The sequence below is a fragment of the Hypomesus nipponensis genome, chromosome 5 (assembly GCF_054491055.1).
Source record: "Hypomesus nipponensis isolate SF chromosome 5, ASM5449105v1, whole genome shotgun sequence".
Classification (NCBI taxonomy): Eukaryota; Metazoa; Chordata; class Actinopteri; order Osmeriformes; family Osmeridae; genus Hypomesus; species Hypomesus nipponensis.
The window spans coordinates 214,329-234,291 of record NC_140365.1 but is presented as its reverse complement, the minus strand read 5'-3'; the positions used below and the strand labels follow the sequence as shown (position 1 = coordinate 234,291).

At 46.6% G+C, this 19,963-nt stretch overlaps 3 protein-coding genes across 7 annotated transcripts in view; 2 read left to right on the top strand and 1 right to left on the bottom strand.

Annotated features, from left to right (window-relative positions):
* The first annotated feature begins 2,210 nt into the window (after nucleotides 1–2,210).
* Nucleotides 2,211–5,423, top strand: LOC146287602 (LIM/homeobox protein Lhx1-like). Its single transcript, XM_084698415.1, has 5 exons — nucleotides 2,211–2,380; nucleotides 3,337–3,557; nucleotides 3,937–4,211; nucleotides 4,583–4,748; nucleotides 5,056–5,423. The coding sequence occupies exons 1-5, from the start codon at nucleotides 2,211–2,213 to the stop codon at nucleotides 5,421–5,423; spliced, it is 1,200 nt and encodes a 399-aa protein (XP_084554541.1).
* Nucleotides 5,424–7,065: 1,642 nt separating this feature from the next.
* aatf (apoptosis antagonizing transcription factor) lies at nucleotides 7,066–16,065 on the top strand. The gene is made up of 12 exons (XM_084698087.1): nucleotides 7,066–7,208; nucleotides 8,156–8,326; nucleotides 9,232–9,660; nucleotides 9,756–9,893; nucleotides 11,363–11,477; nucleotides 11,602–11,827; nucleotides 12,042–12,200; nucleotides 12,891–12,974; nucleotides 13,550–13,617; nucleotides 13,723–13,803; nucleotides 14,347–14,418; nucleotides 15,689–16,065. Exons 1-12 carry the CDS (start codon nucleotides 7,124–7,126, stop codon nucleotides 15,747–15,749), a joined length of 1,689 nt encoding a protein of 562 aa, XP_084554213.1. The 5' UTR covers nucleotides 7,066–7,123; the 3' UTR covers nucleotides 15,750–16,065.
* A 614-nt stretch (nucleotides 16,066–16,679) lies between these two features.
* The window catches only part of acaca (acetyl-CoA carboxylase alpha), a 40,864-nt gene continuing 37,580 nt past the window's right edge, over nucleotides 16,680–19,963 (bottom strand). For all 5 annotated transcript variants that reach the window (XM_084698085.1, XM_084698082.1, XM_084698084.1 and 2 more), the window contains 3 exons: nucleotides 19,565–19,735; nucleotides 18,711–18,847; nucleotides 16,680–18,388 (listed from right to left, as the gene is read on the bottom strand). In XM_084698085.1, the coding sequence (XP_084554211.1) occupies nucleotides 18,262–18,388; nucleotides 18,711–18,847; nucleotides 19,565–19,735 (435 nt within the window). In that variant the 3' untranslated portion in view covers nucleotides 16,680–18,261. The remainder of the gene's footprint in view (nucleotides 18,389–18,710; nucleotides 18,848–19,564; nucleotides 19,736–19,963) is intronic.

Sequence of the window (19,963 nt, the reverse complement as noted above, 5' to 3'; positions counted from 1 at the left end):
AATGGGCACAACACAGTCTTACGTATGCACAAGCCATTCTATTCATCTGCTTGACGTGTCTGCAGGAGCCATTCTATTCATCTGCTTGACGTGTCCCCAACGTCAAGCCGCAAGAGGCAGCGGTGAACTATGCGGCGAACTATGGCGAAAATAAAGCGTCGCGTCTCTCGTGATCTATGGGCTAGAAAATTAAGCCCATCCAGCGGTGTTGGCTTTTTATTCAACTACTGCTCCTTCACTCACTTGAGGCCATGAAGGCAAACACTGCAAGGTGTTGTCTTCTCGTGCTGCTTCTGTCGTGTTTTCATGGTTCCATCAGTTAAGAGACAGATTTCATGAGACCGATCCAGGATTTCACTTTATATTTTCTATGTCCCAAATTCTCTGAGTTGCTGTTTTGTATTTTGATATATTTTCATGTCATTTATTGATGCCTATAAATGGACAATGAAGAAAATAATTCTGCACGGATTTTGGTACCAAAATAAATATTCCACGTTCAAGAAGATATCTGAAATGTTTCAGTTCATATGGGGCTGATTGTTCTCCATTTCCCCAGGCGGCATATATCAGCGACGCGCAGGGCTGCGACCGTGGGGACAAGCCTGCTATCTCCTGGTTCAGCCTCACTGGAAGGCCCACGTGCATTGCCCACCGCGCGATAATATCTGTAAAGAATGAGCGCCTATCGCTGGACATTATATTATAATCATTAGTGATCCATGCTCTTTCACCCGAAATGTAGAATAAGCTCAGACACATTAATCTATGTAGCAGCGTGTCCAGGCTTCAGGCTTCTTCTCTCTCCTCGTCAGAGGATGAAGTACGATTTGTCTGTCAAGGCACCATGCTGGCCTTCTTTTGCTAATCAAACGTGGGAAAATGTTTTTTGTAGATCGATTGGCTAATGTCCAGAATAAACATATTTTTTTGTGAAACGAAGCTCTAGGACTATAATTGTGGAAACATTGTTTTAGGCAAATTCATAGAAATATAAATGTGAAGAGATGCGCTTGTAGCCTATAAAAACAATCAAATAGTCTGCGCTGAGTAAGGCTACCATTACAAGTATTTAATTACAATGTACATTAAAATAAGCATGCAATAACATGATAAACAAAACAAAAATGTCGGTTTAATTTAAATGTGCTGCTATCCCAACTAAAAAGCTACGCCAAAATCTGAATTGGAGCATGTTGATGTCATTTGAAGAATACATTTAGGCCTATGAGCGACTGTAATTTACTCCAAATAGTTTTCACTACAGATAATCCATGTGTAATATTATCTACTTGCGTTCACGCAGTGTCAGCTTCCCACAATAAATACGCGCCTTCTATAAAAGGTTCATTTAAAAAAACAAGAAAACTAATTTAGACGATAGCGGGACATCACCAAAATGTGCCGATATGAAATCATAAGTCTTGTTATTGTAATGAAATACTGTACCTTGAGTATCTGTTCAGTATATCTCTCCGCACACCAAGTGCAATTTCGAGTAGCCTATAGTTTTCTTGATTTAATGCGTTTCCAAACCAGTACTATGTGTATGTTGAAAAGGGCCATTATTCGCTGTCCCTGGTCCTTAGCGGGTCCCGGAGAATTTAGAGGGGCATAATTGCCACTCTACCATCAAGCTGCTGATTGGTTTTGATTCAACATGACGTCACGAGACTCTGAATAAGGCTAGCTTGTGCGCTCTCTAAAACAGACGTATTCTGCTGCTGCCGCCTAGACACGAGTGTCACTTCCGGAGGATCGGACTATTAGGTCTGAAATTATAGGAAATTGAACATATTTGACAATGCAATTTAATTCAGTTTTAGGCCATCTTAAATCAGATGTCGTGGTCTCAATGTATTCATGCGTAATCCATGCGCTCAAGGGTTAGACACATCTACGCTCCGGGTCATCATTCCCTTGATGAGGCCTGTCTGTTCTCAAGTTTTAGCTCGTGCGATGTGCAGTCTGTGTTAAGTTGTGCGGCTCTGTCCAAGTATATCAAGAACCCTAACCCTCAAGAAGGACTGCATGGAGAAGGACTTTTTAGTAGAGCTGGAGGTTGAGAGGCTCTGATCCGGGTGTGTTGTGGGTGACTGGACCCTCCGGAGGTGGGCTGGAGAGGGCACGTCAGGACCTATCAACCCCACTCTGGAGATACAGAAAAGGGAAAGAGAACTGACCCGATTGCTGGAAATAAAACTCAAAACATGGTTCATTGTGCTGGCTGTGAAAGGCCCATTCTAGACAGGTTCCTACTCAATGTTCTGGACAGACCGTGGCACATAAAATGTGTACAGTGCTGTGAATGTAAATGCAATTTGACTGAAAAATGTTTTTCAAGAGAGGGGAGATTGTACTGCAAAAACGACTTCTTTAGGTAAGCAAACCCACCCGCAATGTGCAGCGAACAGACACCAGTTATTCCGTGATGGCAACAAAAATTGCCAAGTGTTAGTCTTTTTCCGTTACTTAATGTCTATGTAAAAAAATGTTTAAGAAAACAAAAATAAAATACTAAATATTTTGCTATAGGCCTTTGTAAAGTGTTTATAATGTGTGTGGAATCTAAACCCCATGCACGGCCTTCAAAAATGAAGATAAAGACCAGATCAGGACGGCTCCGATTATGAACGGTGATCCACCCAAAGCTGCTGCATTAAAACTATATCACCGTGTTCTGGGACGGATTCTGAAAAATCGTCCTTTGTTTACATGGCGCTGCACGCGACAAGCTGCGGGGAGGAGAATTATGCCAAGATTCCTGGCGGAGGTCTTGCAGCACGTTCTGCCAGTCGGCTCACTCGCGTATGTTTGCAGTGACTCAAGTGAAATATGCGATTAGACGGATTTGAATAATAAAAAAGCTCTGTGGAAAACCAAACCAGCAACATAGGCTACTTAAGGTCAGAATGGGATACAGCCTACAATTTGCTAATATAGGTTAGATTGGCTTTTGGTAATTATTTAATGGGTGCTCTTATAGGATTACGCACATTAAATTACAGATATTTGTAGAATTTGTCACAACAATGGATAATATACTACAATATGAACATTTAATCCAAGTATAACTAAAACGAATTATAGCCTAACACAAGCCATTTAGTCAGATGTTCATGTGTTGCATTATGCTTTCATAAAAAATAAAAGCAGAATTTAAAAAACGTGGACAGCATGAAATTGAATAACATTTTTGAATTGAATTGAATAAACACTTTTTCGCGTCAAATAAAAATTCACAGCGTTGGTTGCATTTGTTTGAAAAAATGTTTAATTTGGTCCTATTTATTTAACTGATTTTTTAAATCTATTCTTCTCGTTTTTCCTGTTTAGGAGGTTTGGCACTAAGTGTGGAGGCTGTGCACAGGGGATCTCCCCCAATGACTTAGTTCGGAGGGCAAAGAGCAAAGTGTTTCACCTCAACTGTTTCACTTGTATGATGTGTAACAAACAGTTATCTACCGGAGAGGAACTTTATATACTAGACGAATTCAAGTTTGTTTGCAAAGAGGACTACTTAAGCAGCAACGGAAAGGAGACTACTCTTCTCTCAGGTATGGAGCCATGATTCACCTCCACTAATAATAACACGAAGGGAAGTGTCGGTTGTCTTTTTGGTTGGAATAGTTTTGGCAAACTGGGATAGTTGACAATAAAGCAGAGCATTGATTTTTTATTATCACACAAATATAGGCCTAATTATTACTAAAGCCATAATGAGGCTTGAATGTAGGCTAGGCCTTTTTTATGATAATTTGAACTATCAGCACGGTTATTTTTAGTATAGGTCTATTCCTATTGTGAATGTGAAATTATTTAGCCTGCGTTAATTGTGTTACTATACATGTATTATTCCTGCTGTTTTAGGTGTAGTTAACTGTTTAAAATAATTTAAAGTTACGATTATTTGGCTTCTTTTTTTTCTAACGACAGTCACGACCTGCAGTGACCCAAGTCTGTCTCCAGATTCCCAAGACCCTCAGGAAGATAGTAAAGATTCAGAAATCGGGCCTCTCTCTGATAAAGACACGTGCAATAATGAAAATGACGAGCAGAATGTCGGGGGGAAACGACGTGGGCCGCGAACCACTATCAAAGCCAAGCAGCTCGAGACCCTGAAAGCTGCTTTTGCCGCTACGCCGAAACCCACAAGACACATTCGAGAACAGCTCGCGCAGGAGACTGGGCTCAACATGAGAGTTATTCAGGTGAGATAAAAAAAAATCCATACGCTACAACTGGTCATCTTGTCACATTTAGGTCTAAAATAAAACAAAAATCGTTTATAACTGCATAGGCTACGTGATGACATTGCAATGACAGATACTGTGGGCAATATCCTACCTTATCTACACATTTTGCAGTCAAATCACAGTTTGATATTTTGTAGGCCTAAATGGAAACAACCTTTAAAGGGAATTGAACTGGATGGTTAATCTAGTACATTTTGGCCTCCAAATTTTGAGGTGCAGCATATGTAATAAATTATTAGTTATTTTTTATAATACCATTATTGTAATTTCACAAATCAATATGCTGCTATCAGTATTGTGTCAACCGTCAGTGTGTGTTTGTGCAGGTATGGTTCCAGAACCGGAGGTCTAAAGAGCGCCGTATGAAGCAGTTGAGTGCGCTCGGCGCGAGAAGGCACGCGTTCTTCCGCAGTCCACGGCGCATGAGAACGCTTGTTGACCGACTGGAACCCGGGGAGCTGATCCCCAATGGACACTTCTCCTACTATGGAGGTATGCGAGGTTCACTTAGTGACAGTCATGGTTGAATTATATTTTAATCCAATTATCATTTTGTCGCTGTTATCATGGTAGCCGGTGCAGTGATGTACAAAAATGGTTATACATGAAATGCATGCAGTTGCTGTATCAATAGCCTATACATCAGATCCATATGAGGATGTTGGTAAAATGGAGTTGATTACTTTGTATAGTATGTTCTGCTATATGTTCATGAATATGCATATTTTCAAAGTTTTTCTTCAAAACAGTATCTATAATTTCGATGACACCACTCCTAATGATCCTGTTGTGTGTGCAGATTACCAGAGTGAATACTACGGTCCTGGAGGGAATTATGAGTACTTTGTCCCGGGGCCCCCATCCTCCCAGGCCCAGACCCCTGCAGACCTGGGCTTCGTGGCCTCCTCCGGCCCCGCGGGCACCCCCCTGGGGGCCCTGGACCCCCACCTGGCCCCCCCTGGAGAAGTGCCCTGCTACACAGACATCATCTCTCACCACCCTGCGGACTCCCCCAGCCCTGAGCCCAACGGGCCCGGCTCCATGCACAGCGTCTCCAGTGACATGTGTGGGCCCGGCACACCCTTTACCACGCTGTCGCTGAACAGCGGCTACAGCAACCAGCTGTCCCACCCCTCGTCCGAGATGAGCGAAGGCACGGTCTGGTAGTCAAGAGCCTGCAGCCACACGGCACAATGACCCTGAATGATTATGTCCTGAATTATTTTTATCCATTTTATTTATTTATTGTCGCTTTATGTCATAAATGAATTGGATCCATTGACAATTACCTTTAATGCTATTGATGTTTGACATGTTTAATGGCTAAAGGGTTAGGGTTAATTTTAGCAGTTACAAACTCAAACTGCTATTTGAGTGTGTTGTTTGTATAACAGCAACACGTGAACTCTTACTACCTGGAGCTTCTCGTAGCTTTCACAAGTATTTAATTTAAATGTTCTACAAATGTTGTTTCTCTATATAATTCAGTCTTATTTATTTGAGGTATTGTTATATTTAATTTTACAAATTATAATCGCCTTCAAAAGGAGAACTTTAAAAAGTTGTTAACCCTTTAGTTGATAGGAAAAAAAAACTTGAATCTTAAGATGAGGTCAATCTTGGATAAATGGTTGGATGGTTTGGGGGTTTAGAACAGTCAGCTGTTTACATACATTCTGCAGTGACCACTTCAGGGGTTTGCATATTAGCATTGTTTTAAACCTCTTGATTCCAATAGAAAGAACTCTTTCAAGCAACAAACCAAACTTTTGTATCTATTCAATTTATAATATGGTTGTTATTCCTCACTGTGCTAGATTGTATGATATGTGTTATAAAAAAAATTACATGTTATGTAAAAACACTCATAGACAGTTGCCAAATAAGGATCACAGCACAAACCCTGGAAGTGCTTGCACCTCCTCTTCTGAACATACTGTAGGATGTGTAACAGCATGTGAGCCCAGCATGATCAGGTGTGGTCTCTCTAAAGGTCACTGTGCAAGAAGCAAGCACAACTCAAATTGAACAGTCATAACTTTTATGTCTTTATATGAAAGCCAAATTATTAAACATTGATGGTCAAATGTGCAACCAGAAGCTGTTTTTTTATATCAACTTTTTGTGACGTATTTAACTGCTCTGATAAACCCAAGCCTATATGTGACCTCCAGTGCATATTAGACCATTCACTGTACAATAAAACACATTGAAGCTATATCAGTTCAAACTGGTTATTACAATAGGCTACAAGTTGGCTCAAATCACTGCTAATTGTACATATGCTTACTATTGTAAAGTACAAATAATCATAGCCCAATAGAACCCTGTTTATCTTGGGAATTTTGCTCAAATTTAAGTGAATCAAAATAACTGACACACAGAGACACACTGACACACACAAAGTCTACCTTAAAGGGATGTATCAAATGCGTTTGTGCTTTACTTGCACTTTGATGTCCGTAATATATATACATTTTTAATTAGGAACAAAGTATGTAGGGCCAAAAAGAGGAAGCTGTCATAACTGGGATTAGGATGACATGTTAATGAATATCCATGTTAGGTTATATTTGTTAAAGCTCACTGAACTTTTATACACAACATTCTGCATTGCAGCTCGTTTCTACTCACACGTAAAAAAACAAAAAAAACAACCACACAATATGTTGCTCTAAACTTGAGGATGTCGTTGTCACCTATGGACAATTGCAGTAAGAACCGCTCACACACGCCACCCTGGTTTACAAAACGAGCAGAATGAACAGGCGCGTATTGGTGACGTAGTATGCAATCATCAATATGCGATTTTAAAAATCGGTAACGCGCAACCCCCTGGAACAACAGCGTGTATTGTACATTGCACAATGGCTGGATCAATATCACAGCAGCTGGAAGATTTATTAAACCCTCTCCCAAAGTTCGTGGACCCGGAGGATGATCACGATGAGGGTATGTACTATATTAACAAGGAAGAAATAAGCAGTTCTTGTCTGCAGTAACAGTTCAACCCACCGGCCGGCGAGCCTCATGCCTTGGGCATGTGTGTTGCACCGCTATCTAGCTAGCGAGCGAGATGCAAAGGCAGCTACTAAAGTCAGCACTGGCACACCCCGTCTTCTCAATACAACATAAAAGCGTACACATAAGGTGTACAATATGTGTCTGTTAACTGTTGTATTTACATAGTTATGGTGACATAGACCGCTAACTTGCTGGATGGGACTAGTGAAATCCTTTTCACGTTAGCTCGATATGTGTAGTTGAATCATTACATTTATGCATTTAGCAGACGCTTTTATCCAAAGCGACTTCCAAGAGAAAGCTTTACAAAAGAGCATAGGTCACTGATCATAACAACGAGGTAGTCCCAAACATTGCAAGCAGCCAAAACATGCAGCATACATTGTGAAAAAAAAAGTGCCAAAGGGAAGACCCATAAGAGCATGCAGTTATACAAGTTACAAATTAAAACAACATGAACCACAAAAAGTGCAAGACTGTACCTGTAGAAGAACAATCAACAGTAAAATATATCATAGTGAGTACAAGAGTTAACTTCGTTATAACTAACCTACAAGAACAATAAGTCACTCAATAAGTGTCGTTGTGATCCTGGAGGAAACTAACATCAGGTGATCAGCAATCAAGACTCGTTTAATACTTTTAAAAATGTTTTAAGACCGTACAGAGTACTCTGTTGCACTCTGTTACCACACAACTATGTGGTAAACTATAGTTGAACATGTGAAGTTTGCTAGCTTTACAGATCTTTTGTGAATCAACAACTATATACTGTTACATGGTAACATACTGAATGGTAACTCGTAGCATAAACAAACATGTCCTTTTGGCTATTTTGACTTTAAATTGCTTGCCAATGTGTGTGTTATTTCCAGAGACTAAAGCCAAGGTGATAGATACTTTTGATGAGGGTGATGAGGAAGAAAATGGCGTGTCTTTGAGCGCACTGCGGAAACAGGCCACAGCCCTACTGCCAGAAACTGACAGCAGGTACCTGGGGAAGACCACCTCTCGCAAGGAGCTGCTGAGGGACATTACAGGCTCTGGTGAGTGCAGGAACACCTTTTTTTCTTTCTTGGGTAGACTTAAAATACCCAAGGAGGTAGTAAACTATGTATGGAAGTTGGGCTAGGAGGTTGTGGAGGCTGGGCTAGGAGGTTGTGGAGGCTGGGCTAGGAAGTTGTGGAGGCTGGGCTAGGAGGTTGTGGAGGCTGGGCTAGGAGGTTGTGGAGGCTGGGCTAGGAGGTTGTGGAGGCTGGGCTAGGAGGAGCCTTGCTGTGGTGTGGCTGTGGGAGGGTTAGGGTTAGGAGGAAGGTTAGACTGGTCTACAGTGACCCTCAGGTCAGTAAAGTGTCAACAGGAAACATCCTTCTGTGGAACTCTGCCCTCTTGTGGTCTTGAAAGAGGCCCCTGCTCAGAAGACTACCTTCTGAGCAGTCACAACAACATACTAGTCCTAACCTAATACTAGTTTGATGTTCTGGCCAATGCTCTACAAAGATTTACTGGGATGCATTACACAACACAAATCTCTGTATCGTCAACACTGGTCCAGTACAACGTGTCAGTGTCTCCCTTCCAGTGTTCTCCCTGTTGTACTCATCAGTTCATCCCACAGACCTCCTCTGTGTGGATCACAATGCATATTACAAAAGCTTCAGTTTGGTGTGGGGGCCTTCTTGTTGGTTAAATAGACACAATGTTTTGCACTTAACTAATCTAATCCCAGTTTATACAAACATAATGCGGTGATTAAGGCAGAGATTTGCAAGTCAAACACAGGGGCATCTAATCAATGCAAGCCCACTAAACTGTTGATTACTGCTGTAAACAGATTGGTTCACGGCACATGGACATATTATTCGGAATCTACAAGCTAGACAATAACAGCCTACATGACATAACGACCTACATGACATGTTGTGAATTGAACACAACTTTGGTCTTTTAGGAGATGATGAAGATGATATTGAGGATGAAGGTGAAGAAGAGGAGGAGGGTGATGGCAGTGATGAAGAGGAGGGTGATGGCAGTGATGAAGAGGAGGGTGATGGCAGTGATGAAGAGGTGGAAGAGGAGGCTCTGGAGGACAGAGGGGAGGCGGGGCTGTCCGAGGTTGGAGGCTTGGTGTCCAGGATGAAGAGCGCTGAGTTGACGTCTTCCTCAACGATGGACTTCCACATGCTGACGGCAGAGATGGACGACCTGGGGGAGGACCACATGGAGGGAAGCTCCGAGGAGGACGGAGAGAGCCAAGAGGAGGAGGAGGACACAGAGGAGGAGGAGATGGAAGAAGAAGATCTGGGAGCTGTGAGGACTTTCTCTAAGGAGAAGGTAGATGAAGAGGTGGAGAAGGGGAAGGCAGTGAAAGACCAGCTGGGTATGTAATGCTCTGCTGTGTGGAGCTGCTGTTGTAGAACTGAGCTATTCTGCTCAGCGATAGATGTTATTATCGATTGTGTTTCATCCATACAGCTCTTTGGGACCAACTGCTTGAGGGACGAATCAAAATCCAGAAAGCTCTTGTGACAGCCAATCAGCTTCCTCAGCCCCAGACCTTTCCAGAGTTCAAGAGGAGGGGAGGAGCTGAGTTGGCGGGAGCGCTGAAGAACAGTAAGTAGTTTGACACCAGGACCGTTTTATCATCCCTCAAAAACACATGCTGGATATTTAATTAGTTGCTTGTCTAAAAAAACATGATGACATCACATGATGATGATGATGTACAAATACAAGATGAGTGATTCGGCTGTCAACATTCCACTTCATCAAAATAAATGTAAAATAAAATCTTCACTTTCTGCCTGGTAACAACAGCTGATGGATAACAGTCCCAGTGGCTATTTCAGTGTTTTTCAAGTTATGCAGTGCCAAAAACATGCATTCCTTTTTTATAATAAATGTAAAATACAACAAATGTGTTTACATGAGGACCTAAAGAGTTTGGCTACTAGAGGCAGTTCCAGTGATATCACTGCAGGATCCCTAAGGTTTTGTGTTTGAGTCCTTGGTAGGGTTAGGTAGGAACCCTCTCTGTACTCAAGGCTTGATCATCCTCCCCCCTCCCTGAAGATCACTCGGCACAGTGTTATAATCAATGCCCACAGTAATAGGATTCCTGTGGCCACGGGCAATTAATACAGTTTTCTCTCTCTCTACACCCCCCCCCCCTCCACGCTACGAGACACTGGCTTCTTCTCATTTGCATATTTATTGCATTGGACTCAAATCTGGCGAGTGATTGATGTGGAGCCTGCCTCCTGAATTTTTAGCGTTCCATTATTATGAGGGAGGAGGGGGGCGTGCTGGTGGATTCCTGATAAAGTTAAAGAGGACCCAGTCAGTTCCCCTCCTCTCTCTTCATTCGCCCAGCAAGTCTGGAGAGGTTAGCGGCCCCGCTTTAATGGGTGTTGACAAGACGTGGACCACCAAGCCTAGGATCTGAAGGACTGCGGCCCCAGTCAGTCATGCCGGGGATAACAGGCTTGTTTATTGTTTTGGTTTGACAGGCGAAGTTGGGAGAGATATTGTTATAATTATGTAGCAGTGTGGTCGCTACTGCGATTGTCCCTACCCAAGACAAATCAATATTTTACAGATTTAGTTTGACAGACGAGGACAGCCACCCTCCTAAAGGGGATACCGTAGAACCCTAACTCTTCTGAATGATACTGTTAAAGATAATGTTATTGGGTAGATTTATCTAGATAAATCCCTTTCTGATTATCCTGATAGGGTAACAGGGGTCTCTGTGAAGATGGTTATAAGTGCTGCTAACACCCTCCCTCCCTCCCTCCCTCCCTCCCTCCCTCCCTCCCTCCCTCCCTCCCTCCCTCCCTCCCTCCCTCCCTCCCTCCCTCCCTCCCTCCCTCCCTCCCTCCCTCCCTCCCTCCCTCCCTCCCTCCCTCCCTCCCTCCCTCCCTCCCTCCCTCCCTCCCTCCCTCCCTCCCTCCCTCCCTCCCTCCCTCCCTCCCTCCCTCCCTCCCTCCCTCCCTCCCTCCCTCCCTCCCTCCCTCCCTCCCTCCCTCCCTCCCTCCCTCCCTCCCTCCCTCCCTCCCTCCCTCCCTCCCTCCCTCCCTCAGGTCACAAAGCCCTGAAGGCCCTCCAGAGGTCTCTGCTAGAGCTTCAGGACCAGCTGCTGTACCAGAGCCCTGACACCAGGCCCCTGGCCCTGGGCAGGAGGTGGGGAGAACACAGGTCAGGTTACCTCCAGTCTAGAAGTACTCGTAGTCATGCATACTGCATGTAGGTTGTTTGTATTTGTTTATTTCTCTGTGCATCAGCATGTTTCAGCATTTGACAGTGGCTGTGACTTCTACAGTGAGGAAGAGGAGATTCAGAGTGATGAAGAGGAGCAGGAAGCAGGGCAGGAAGTGGGGGTTTCCGTGGCACCCGGAGGGAAGGCGGGGCCTCCCAAGCGTAAGCTAGACATGGCAGAGTACCCAGAGTTCATGGCGAAGCGATTCGCAGCCTTCCAGCCATACAGGGACTCCACACTGCAGAGCTGGCATGACAAGACCAGACTGGCACTGGGGAAAGGGGCCAAGGTTAGAACACACACACACTCATATACACACACATGTGTACACACACACAAACACGTATGTGGGTGCCTTGTATGCACCTGCAGAGTCAGAGAATTCTCATAATTCAAGTTTCCTGTCTCGAGTCAGAGAGACAAGTAACCATGTCTGTTTCTGAAGGCAGAGATTAAGAGTGAACTGCCTCCTCCCCTTCTCCCTCCCCTGTGCTGGGCTCCAGGGCTTTGGGGCGTTCGACCGCAGCGTGGTGACCCAGGTGGAGCAGGTACTGCTGGACACGGAGAGGCTACTGAGACGTACCCAGACCCCCCGCTCAGAGTACCGTGTCCTGGGGAGGAAGGAGAGGCCTGGAGACAACCCCACAGAGACAGGGGGGGAGGTGAGACAGGGGGTAGGGGACGGGGACGGGGGTAGGGGACAGGAGGGGGGGGGGGGGGTGAGGTCCAAGAGCTTGGAAGTGTCTCTCGCAAGTTGTCCTGCAGGAGAGTGCCGTGTCCATATCGGGGATGGAGACATTTAGCTGTTACAGCGCTAACTGACTGAGATACATTTAGCTGTTACAGCGCTAACTGACTGAGATACATTTGCTCGCTATCTTAATTGAATCTAGCCAGCGACTGCAGCATTGAACTATATTAACCTGAAATGTAGTCAGTAGCGAGTCCAGAATGATACAAAGCAGGTTGTCTGATACATCCTGGCAGAGCGCTTGTTTCAGCAGTGTAGATTAGAAGCCCGACCACCATCCCTCTCCCTCTGCCAGCTATGTCAGTTTATCTGGAGAGCAGCCTGTTTATCTGGAGAGCAGCCTGTTTATCTGGAGAGCAGCCTGTTTATCTGGAGAGCAGCCTGTTTATCTGGAGAGCAGCCTGTTTATCTGGAGAGCAGCCTGTTTATCTGGAGAGCAGCCTGTTTATCTGGAGAGCAGCCTGTTTATCTGGAGAGCATCTGGAGTTTATGGCTTCACCTGCCGTGCTGCATGACTGAGAGCTCTCTGCTCCCCCACCTGCCGTGCTGCATGACTGAGAGCTCTGCTCCCCCCCCACCCCCTACCCCCCTTTCCCCTCAGGAGGGGGAGGAGCAGCTGAAGGCCAACGCCCACCTCAGATACCTGGACCAGGAAATCTTTGATGATGATGACTTTTATCACCAGGTAACCATAACTCTAAACTACACCACCCAGCTGGCGCACAATGAAGCATGAAGCATGGATTGTTCACCAGTATCTCAGCTAACCCAGCCTCAGCCAGAGTTCTTAGTCAGAAACTCTCTGCAGACCAGGAATCACACTTGTGTTTCTGCGTGTTGGATCAGCATCTGACCCATGGCTATGTTTGGTGTGTGTGTTTGGATGTGTAAGAGATCTCTGTCTCTCTCTGTCTGTCTCTCTGTCTGTCTGTCTCTCTCTCTCTCTGTCTCTCTCTCTCTCTGTCTCTCTCTCTCTCTCTCTCTCTGTCTCTCTCTCTCTCTCTCTCTCTGTCTCTCTATCTGTCTCTCTGTCTCTGTGTGTGTGTGTGTGTATGAAGGGCTTGTCTTCAGGCCCAGCCTGAGGGACTGAACTCTGGGCTGCAGGATGAGAGGGACTGATTGCAGGGCTGTCCGGTAGATCAGATTGAGGTTAGGGTTAGTCCTTCCCCGGAGCTGACTGTGACGGAGAGACACAGATAGGAGGCACTTGATTTAGTCCTGGGGGTGTCCCCGGACTCACCTCTCTGCTTGGTTCCTCAGCTGCTGAGAGAACTGATCGAGCGCAAGACGAGCACAGCCGATCCCAACGACCAGGTGGCCATGGGCAGGTGAGACCACACCTGTGTGTGTGTGTGCGTGCGTGCGTGTGTGCGTGTGTGTTTGCGTGCGTGCCTCACCCTGATATTGTGTGCTTGTGTGTGTGACCCTCCCAGACAGTGGCTGGCCATCCAGAAGCTGCGCAGCAAGATAAAGAAGAGGGTTGACACCAAGGCGAGCAAGGGTCGCAGAGTCAGGTGAGACAAGGGAAGGAGGTGAGACCAGGGAAGGAGGTGAGACCGGGGAGGGAGGGGAGACTGGGGAGGGAGGGGAGACTGGGGAGGGAGGGGAGACTGGGGAGGGAGGGGAGGGAGGGGAGACCGGGGAGGGAGGGGAGACCGGGGAGGGAGGGGAGACCGGGGAGGGAGGGGACACCGGGGAGGGAGGGGACACCGGGGAGGGAGGGGAGACCGGGGAGGGGAGGGGACACCGGGGAGGGGAGGGGACACCGGGGAGGGAGGGGAGGGGGAGACCGGGGAGGGAGGGAAGACCGGGGTGGACCTTGAACCCTGCTGCTACCAAGCTCACTCCTCCCTCGTCTTTTTATAGAAATATGATGCAAATTACACTTCCTGAGATTTGTAAAAGTTGTTATTTCTCCGTTTATTAAGAGTGGAAGTGTTAGGCTGTGTCTGAGGCTGTGTCTGAGGCTGTGTCTGAGGCTGTGTCTGAGGCTGTGTCTGAGGCTGTGTCTGAGGCTGTGTCTGAGGCTGTGTCTGAGGCTGTGTCTTTGTCTGCAGGTTCCACATCCACAGTAAGCTGGTGAATTTCATGGCTCCCATCGACCACAGCTCCATGAATGATGATGCCCGGTGAGTATCTTCTTATTGACGTGAGACTGGAGATGAAGCTGCTTCCTCTGGCGTCCTCATCGATCTGCTCTCAGCTCTGTGCTCAACCCTCCCTGAGTGTTGTGTGCGAGCCTCCTCTCTCTTGGTATTGGTTATAGATAATGGTGCTGTGGATGACAAGGCAGGTATAGGGTTCAGCACAACCTGTTTTTTGTTAGGAATATAAGAGGACATGAGTGATCTCATGTCTGTGCCCCTCTCTCTCTCTGTCTCTCCCAGTCTCTCCTCTCGTGTGTGTCTCTCTCTCTTCCAGTCTCTCCTCGTGTGTGTGTCTCTCTCTCTTCCAGTCTCTCCTCGTGTGTGTGTGTGTGTGTGTCGCTCTCAATCCCCCTCTCTCTCTCTCTCTCCCAGTCTCTCCTCGTGTGTGTGTGTCTCTCTCAATCCCCCTCTCTCTCTCTCTCTCCCAGTCTCTCCTCTGGGCTCAGGCAGGGCTGTGAGTGCAGTCTCCAAGCTTGTGAGTGCTGTCTCCAAGCTCTCAGTATTCCCTAGCCTGTGTTTACCAAGCACTGGCAGAATGACAATGTATGTATTATGTGCTGATGATGTGGGGTATTATAATCCGTGACCCTGGTGGTGCATCTCAAACAGGGATTGGGGATTAAGCCCCCCTGTGGCAGGTCAAGGGCCCGGGGGAACCCTGCCACCTCCAACTCACTGGGTCTGAATGAAACGGCCATGCAGACCATGTTACCCCCCTCCCTCCTTTATGACCATTCAGAAATCACCTTTCCAGAAATCAGACCACATCTGTTCATCTTCTGTTTCTGATTTTTTGCGTTGTGTTTGACTGACACGAGTGGGGTCTGTCGAGGAGCTGAGAGTCTCTCATCCTGGGAGAGGCAAGCAGCGACTCCCAGGGTGTGTGTCTGTCGAGGCTACAGATACTCGTGTGGAGGTGGTAATCAGACCGGCCCAGGGCTCAGTAACAACCTCTCAGCTGCCGCTCACCATGCAGGCAGCGTGGGGCATCTCTCAAGTGGTTGAGACATGAATGTGGAATTCTCTCTGCTCCTGGTGCATGATTGAGTCCTCTTTCTTTCCTCCCTTTTCACTCTCGCCCCATCTCCTGTCTCTCCCACTGATTTCCTCTTCTCCATCACATTCTAATATATTGTCTACTTGGCTGGCAACATAAGGTTTTTTTGGGTGGAACCTCCCAGCCAGAATTTGTCTTTTCAAAGTGGTTAAAAATGAATAAAGAATAAAAGCTTTTTTTTCCCGTTTGGTGCAGGACTGAACTGTACCGTTCACTATTTGGAAAGAACTTGAGTGATGGTGTCGTTCAGGAGTGACCAGGCCAGGGACACGAGCCATACCAGGGACACAAGCCGGGCCAGCATTATGCAAATCAAGTCTCTGGACTTGGGAACAGCATACTTCAGACTACCCAGGATGAGCGAGACGTAATGGATACATTTGGCTCTGTTCCTAGTTTGGTTCTCTGGTGCCAGTCGAGAGACAATCTCAGCCAAGTTTGGACTTGAAGTGACATTCTGTGTACAATGTTTTGTGTATTTAACTCAAAGTTGATCCTGCTCATTTGTGCTAAATGCTGAATAGAAACAAACCGCCATTGAGTGTTCTGTAATAAAAAATATTATATTGTAATTGTCGGTCATTATAAACCTGTAAAAAACAATGTAGAGCTAGGCCGTCCACGGTGTAAAACAATTCCTTGCAACTTTCTCCAAACAGTCCCCCTTCCTCCTTTCCAGCAGTCCAGGAAGAGGGCCCTGATGCTGCAGTTAGGCGGTGATTAGCGCAGGAATTAGCCGGCCTAGCGCGCCTCCACAAATGAGCAGAGCCCCTGGGCACACTGGAGAGACAGGGCCAGGCGCATTTCCAATTATACCGCCCAAATGACTAATTGTCTTATTGGGCCTGCTATAATTGAGGTGGGTATTGGGGTGCATGCAACTCAATTTGTCTTCCATATTTGTTGGTAGCATGGTGATGGAGTACGGGGCCGTGGGGAGAGGGCGGATCGTACGCGAGAAAAAGCCCACTAGACCGGAGATCCGATTCTGTTTGTTTGATCATCTTCATCCCTCCTAAGACGGTTGAAGTTTAAAACTGGTAAATGACTTCACGTTGCCGTGTCTAGATTACCGCAGCAGGCGCTGCTGCCGTGATTGCGAAATCTGGAGATCCGTGATCTCGCCGAGGAGTGTCGTTACCACGGGAACGACGTATCGGCTGAAGGAACTGAGACGACTATGAACTGGAAGTTAAGTTTGTTTTATTAAATTAAAACAGAGTTCATAAACACAGTCTCCCTCCCATCGGCCAATCACCTCATTTGTAACAGGACGACACACACTCCAGTTCATACATCCATTCCAAATGAGTTTCCCGCTTCTTCAGCAAAGGCAAAAATACATTTAGACTTCTAATGGAATCAAGTATCATGGTACGTTACTGCAACTCTCAGGCACATCTGGCCTCCATTTCTGAGCAAGGGACTACAGTTCCCAGGATGCATCATCCTCCCACAGAGACCTCACCAGGTGCATGCTACACACGGTACTCTCATTTTCTCCTTGGAAAGTCATGATTGAAAAAAGCTTGTTACATACAGAACGTTAAAAATGTCAAAAAATTACTACAGAAAATTATAAAAACTAATTCGCAGAACCTCGAACCTGATGGGTTAGTGTATAGTACCGTGTTCCTTTATGACTGACGTAATAAATTAGTCACCATGATATTTAAAATTATTTTCTAAATAAGTAACAAAACTGAATAGGTCGTAGTTTATTTCTCCCTCCAGATTCTTTAAGTGAGAATAGATAATGAATAGTAGCTACAGTGGGCCCATCACCCATGCTCCACCCAGCTGTAGTGTGTCCCATTCCACCAAGCAAGTTGCCTTGGGGTGGAACAGGGTTAGAGTTAGCCAGAGTTAGAGTTAGCCAGGATTAGAGTTAGCCAGGGTTAGACAGCTGACAACTGGTTAATTGTCTATCTGAGGGGGCGTTGGATTTTAACTCCAGGACACCTGAGGGGACGTTGGATCTGAATGGGGTGAGCTCCCTGCATCCTGCGGCTCTCTTCTGTCCAGCCCGCTAACACCTCCCCTGCCAAGCAGACCCACCTCTCTCCTGTGGTTGACCATAATCAAGAGCTCCCATGTCAGCTCCCACTGACCCTCCCAGCAATCTAGAACTAGATCATATTCAAGGTCAGTTCCATATTCAAAGGTCAGTTCCATATTCAAAGGTCAGTTCCATATTCAAAGTCAGTTCCATATTCAAAGTCAGTTCCATATTCAAGGTAAGTTCCATATTCAAAGTCAGTTCCATATTCAAAGTCAGTTCCATATTCAAGGTAAGTTCCATTAAATCTCTCGACCTGTTTAAAGCAGCCTTGGTCTATCTGAAAAGTAGCTTTCCTTTTGAGACATGCACTGAAAGCTTCTGGCTTGCTGATGAGGCACAATGCATGTCAATTGTTGTTTTCTATCGCATCACACTGGCTTCTCAGTAATCCACATTAGTAACCATTTATAGTTGGTTTATAACCAGTTTGTTTCCCCACTTTGCTTGTTGAACAAGTTTTCAATTACACTTACATACATACAACACTAAGACATGTAAGACATGAGTAAATTCAGGCCCCAGTAGATCTCCACCGTCTCTCCCCCCTATATAATCACTGCCAACAGCCCCATCAGTAACAGCCCCTTCAGTAACAGCTCAGCCCTGGTGGACAAGTGGACACTCCAGACCCAGTTTCCAGCAGTTCCAGTGAATGAGTGGTTGGGGGTTCCTAGTTTTGTGGCAGGGGGGGCCTGGGCGGGGCCCTCTAGGAGGATGCTGGGGCGTCCATAGTGGACAGGATGCGCACCACCTCGGCCCGCTGCGTGGGAGAGATGTGCTGGGTCATGTGCACGATGGAGTCCATGGCAACCTCTGGGTTGGCTTGCACTAGGCTGGAAGGAAACAGGGAGGTTAGGAGGATTGGATTTCTCTCTTTGAACGAGCAGTAAGTACACAGGCTGACACAGGTCTGGACCCTCTGTGGAGTCCCACTTGTTGACACAGCACCCCCACACAGCGCCCCCACAAAACCCTCACACAGCACCCCCACACAGCACCCCCACACAGCACCCCCACACAGCACCCCCACAAAACCCTCACACAGCACCCACACACAGCACCACCATACAGCATCCATACAGCACCCCCACACAGCACCCCCACACAGCACCCCCACACAGCACCCCCACACAGCACCCCAGGCTAGAGGCTAACCTGCGTATGTGTTTGAGGATGTGGTCTCGCCGGATGTACTTGATGTTCTCGTCCACCACTGACCTGGCACCCTCGTCCTCACAGAGCTGTCGCTCCAGCCACTCCACCACCTCCTCATTACTGTCCCACAGGTACGCCTGCACACGCACACACACACACACAGCTGAGGAGTACAGTGCCTGTTTGTGTGTGTGTGTGTGTGTGTGTGTGGAGGGGGGGGCAGCTTAGTTTATAATTCAACTGTTTTCAAACAGGAGAATATCCATTAGTTCTCTAATCTCTGGTTTTTGAACCTGCTTGACTTTAACAGAGTCAAGGAAAAAAATCTAACAAATAAATAAATAAACAGACAAACTAATAAAATAATAAAAGGAATAAAACAACAAGGAAATCTTTCATTTCAGGAGAGAGTCTGAGCTCTACAAAGCAGGCCACTGATGCCTGTTTGACTGGACCTGATACAGAAAAATACATATTCATGAGTTCAGCCTTCTCTGTTGCCTGCCAGACAGGGCTTCTGAAGCTGGGGGTGTTAATGGCCTCACACTGGTTAGAGCGCTCCTGCTTGTATCCTGCAAGAACATTTAATGCCCTTATTAATCATTTTTAATCCGTTTGCTTTTAATTAAGAAACAGCGTGTTGCTCTCCTATCTGAACGTGCCAGGGCTCAGATTAATTGTGGCTTAAGATAGTCGACCCTGATTGGAGGAATGTGTTAGCTAACAAAACACTTCTAAAGATACTCCACCATTAGAACAGGGTATGCAGGCCCCATCTCCCCCAGCACCCCAGGAAAGGTGCTCCTCCAGAGGAACAGGGCACCCACACAGCACCCACACACAGGCTGGCTCACCTTCACGGCCCCCTCAGCCTCCACGAACCAGCGGCGCAGCATGGCCTGGATCTGCCCGTCGGTCAGCTCTGTGTTGGCCTGCTGGATCTTCCTCTTCACTGTGTCCTCCAGAAGGAGGCGCCGCAGCCGCCAGTAGAAGAACTGACGTGAGGTCTTCCACTCCAAGATGTCCTGAGGGGGGAGGAGAGGGAGGAGGGAGGGAGGGACAAGGGGAGAGAGGGAGAGAGAGAGAGAGAGAGAGAGAGAGAGAGAGAGAGAGAGGGAGGGAGGGAGGAGAGGGAGGGAGGGAGATAAGGGGAGGGAGGAGAGGGAGGGAGGGAGAGAGGGAGGGAGGGAGGGAGGGGGAGACAAGGGGAGGGAGCAGAAGGAGGGAGGGAGGGAGGGAGGGAGGGAGGGAGG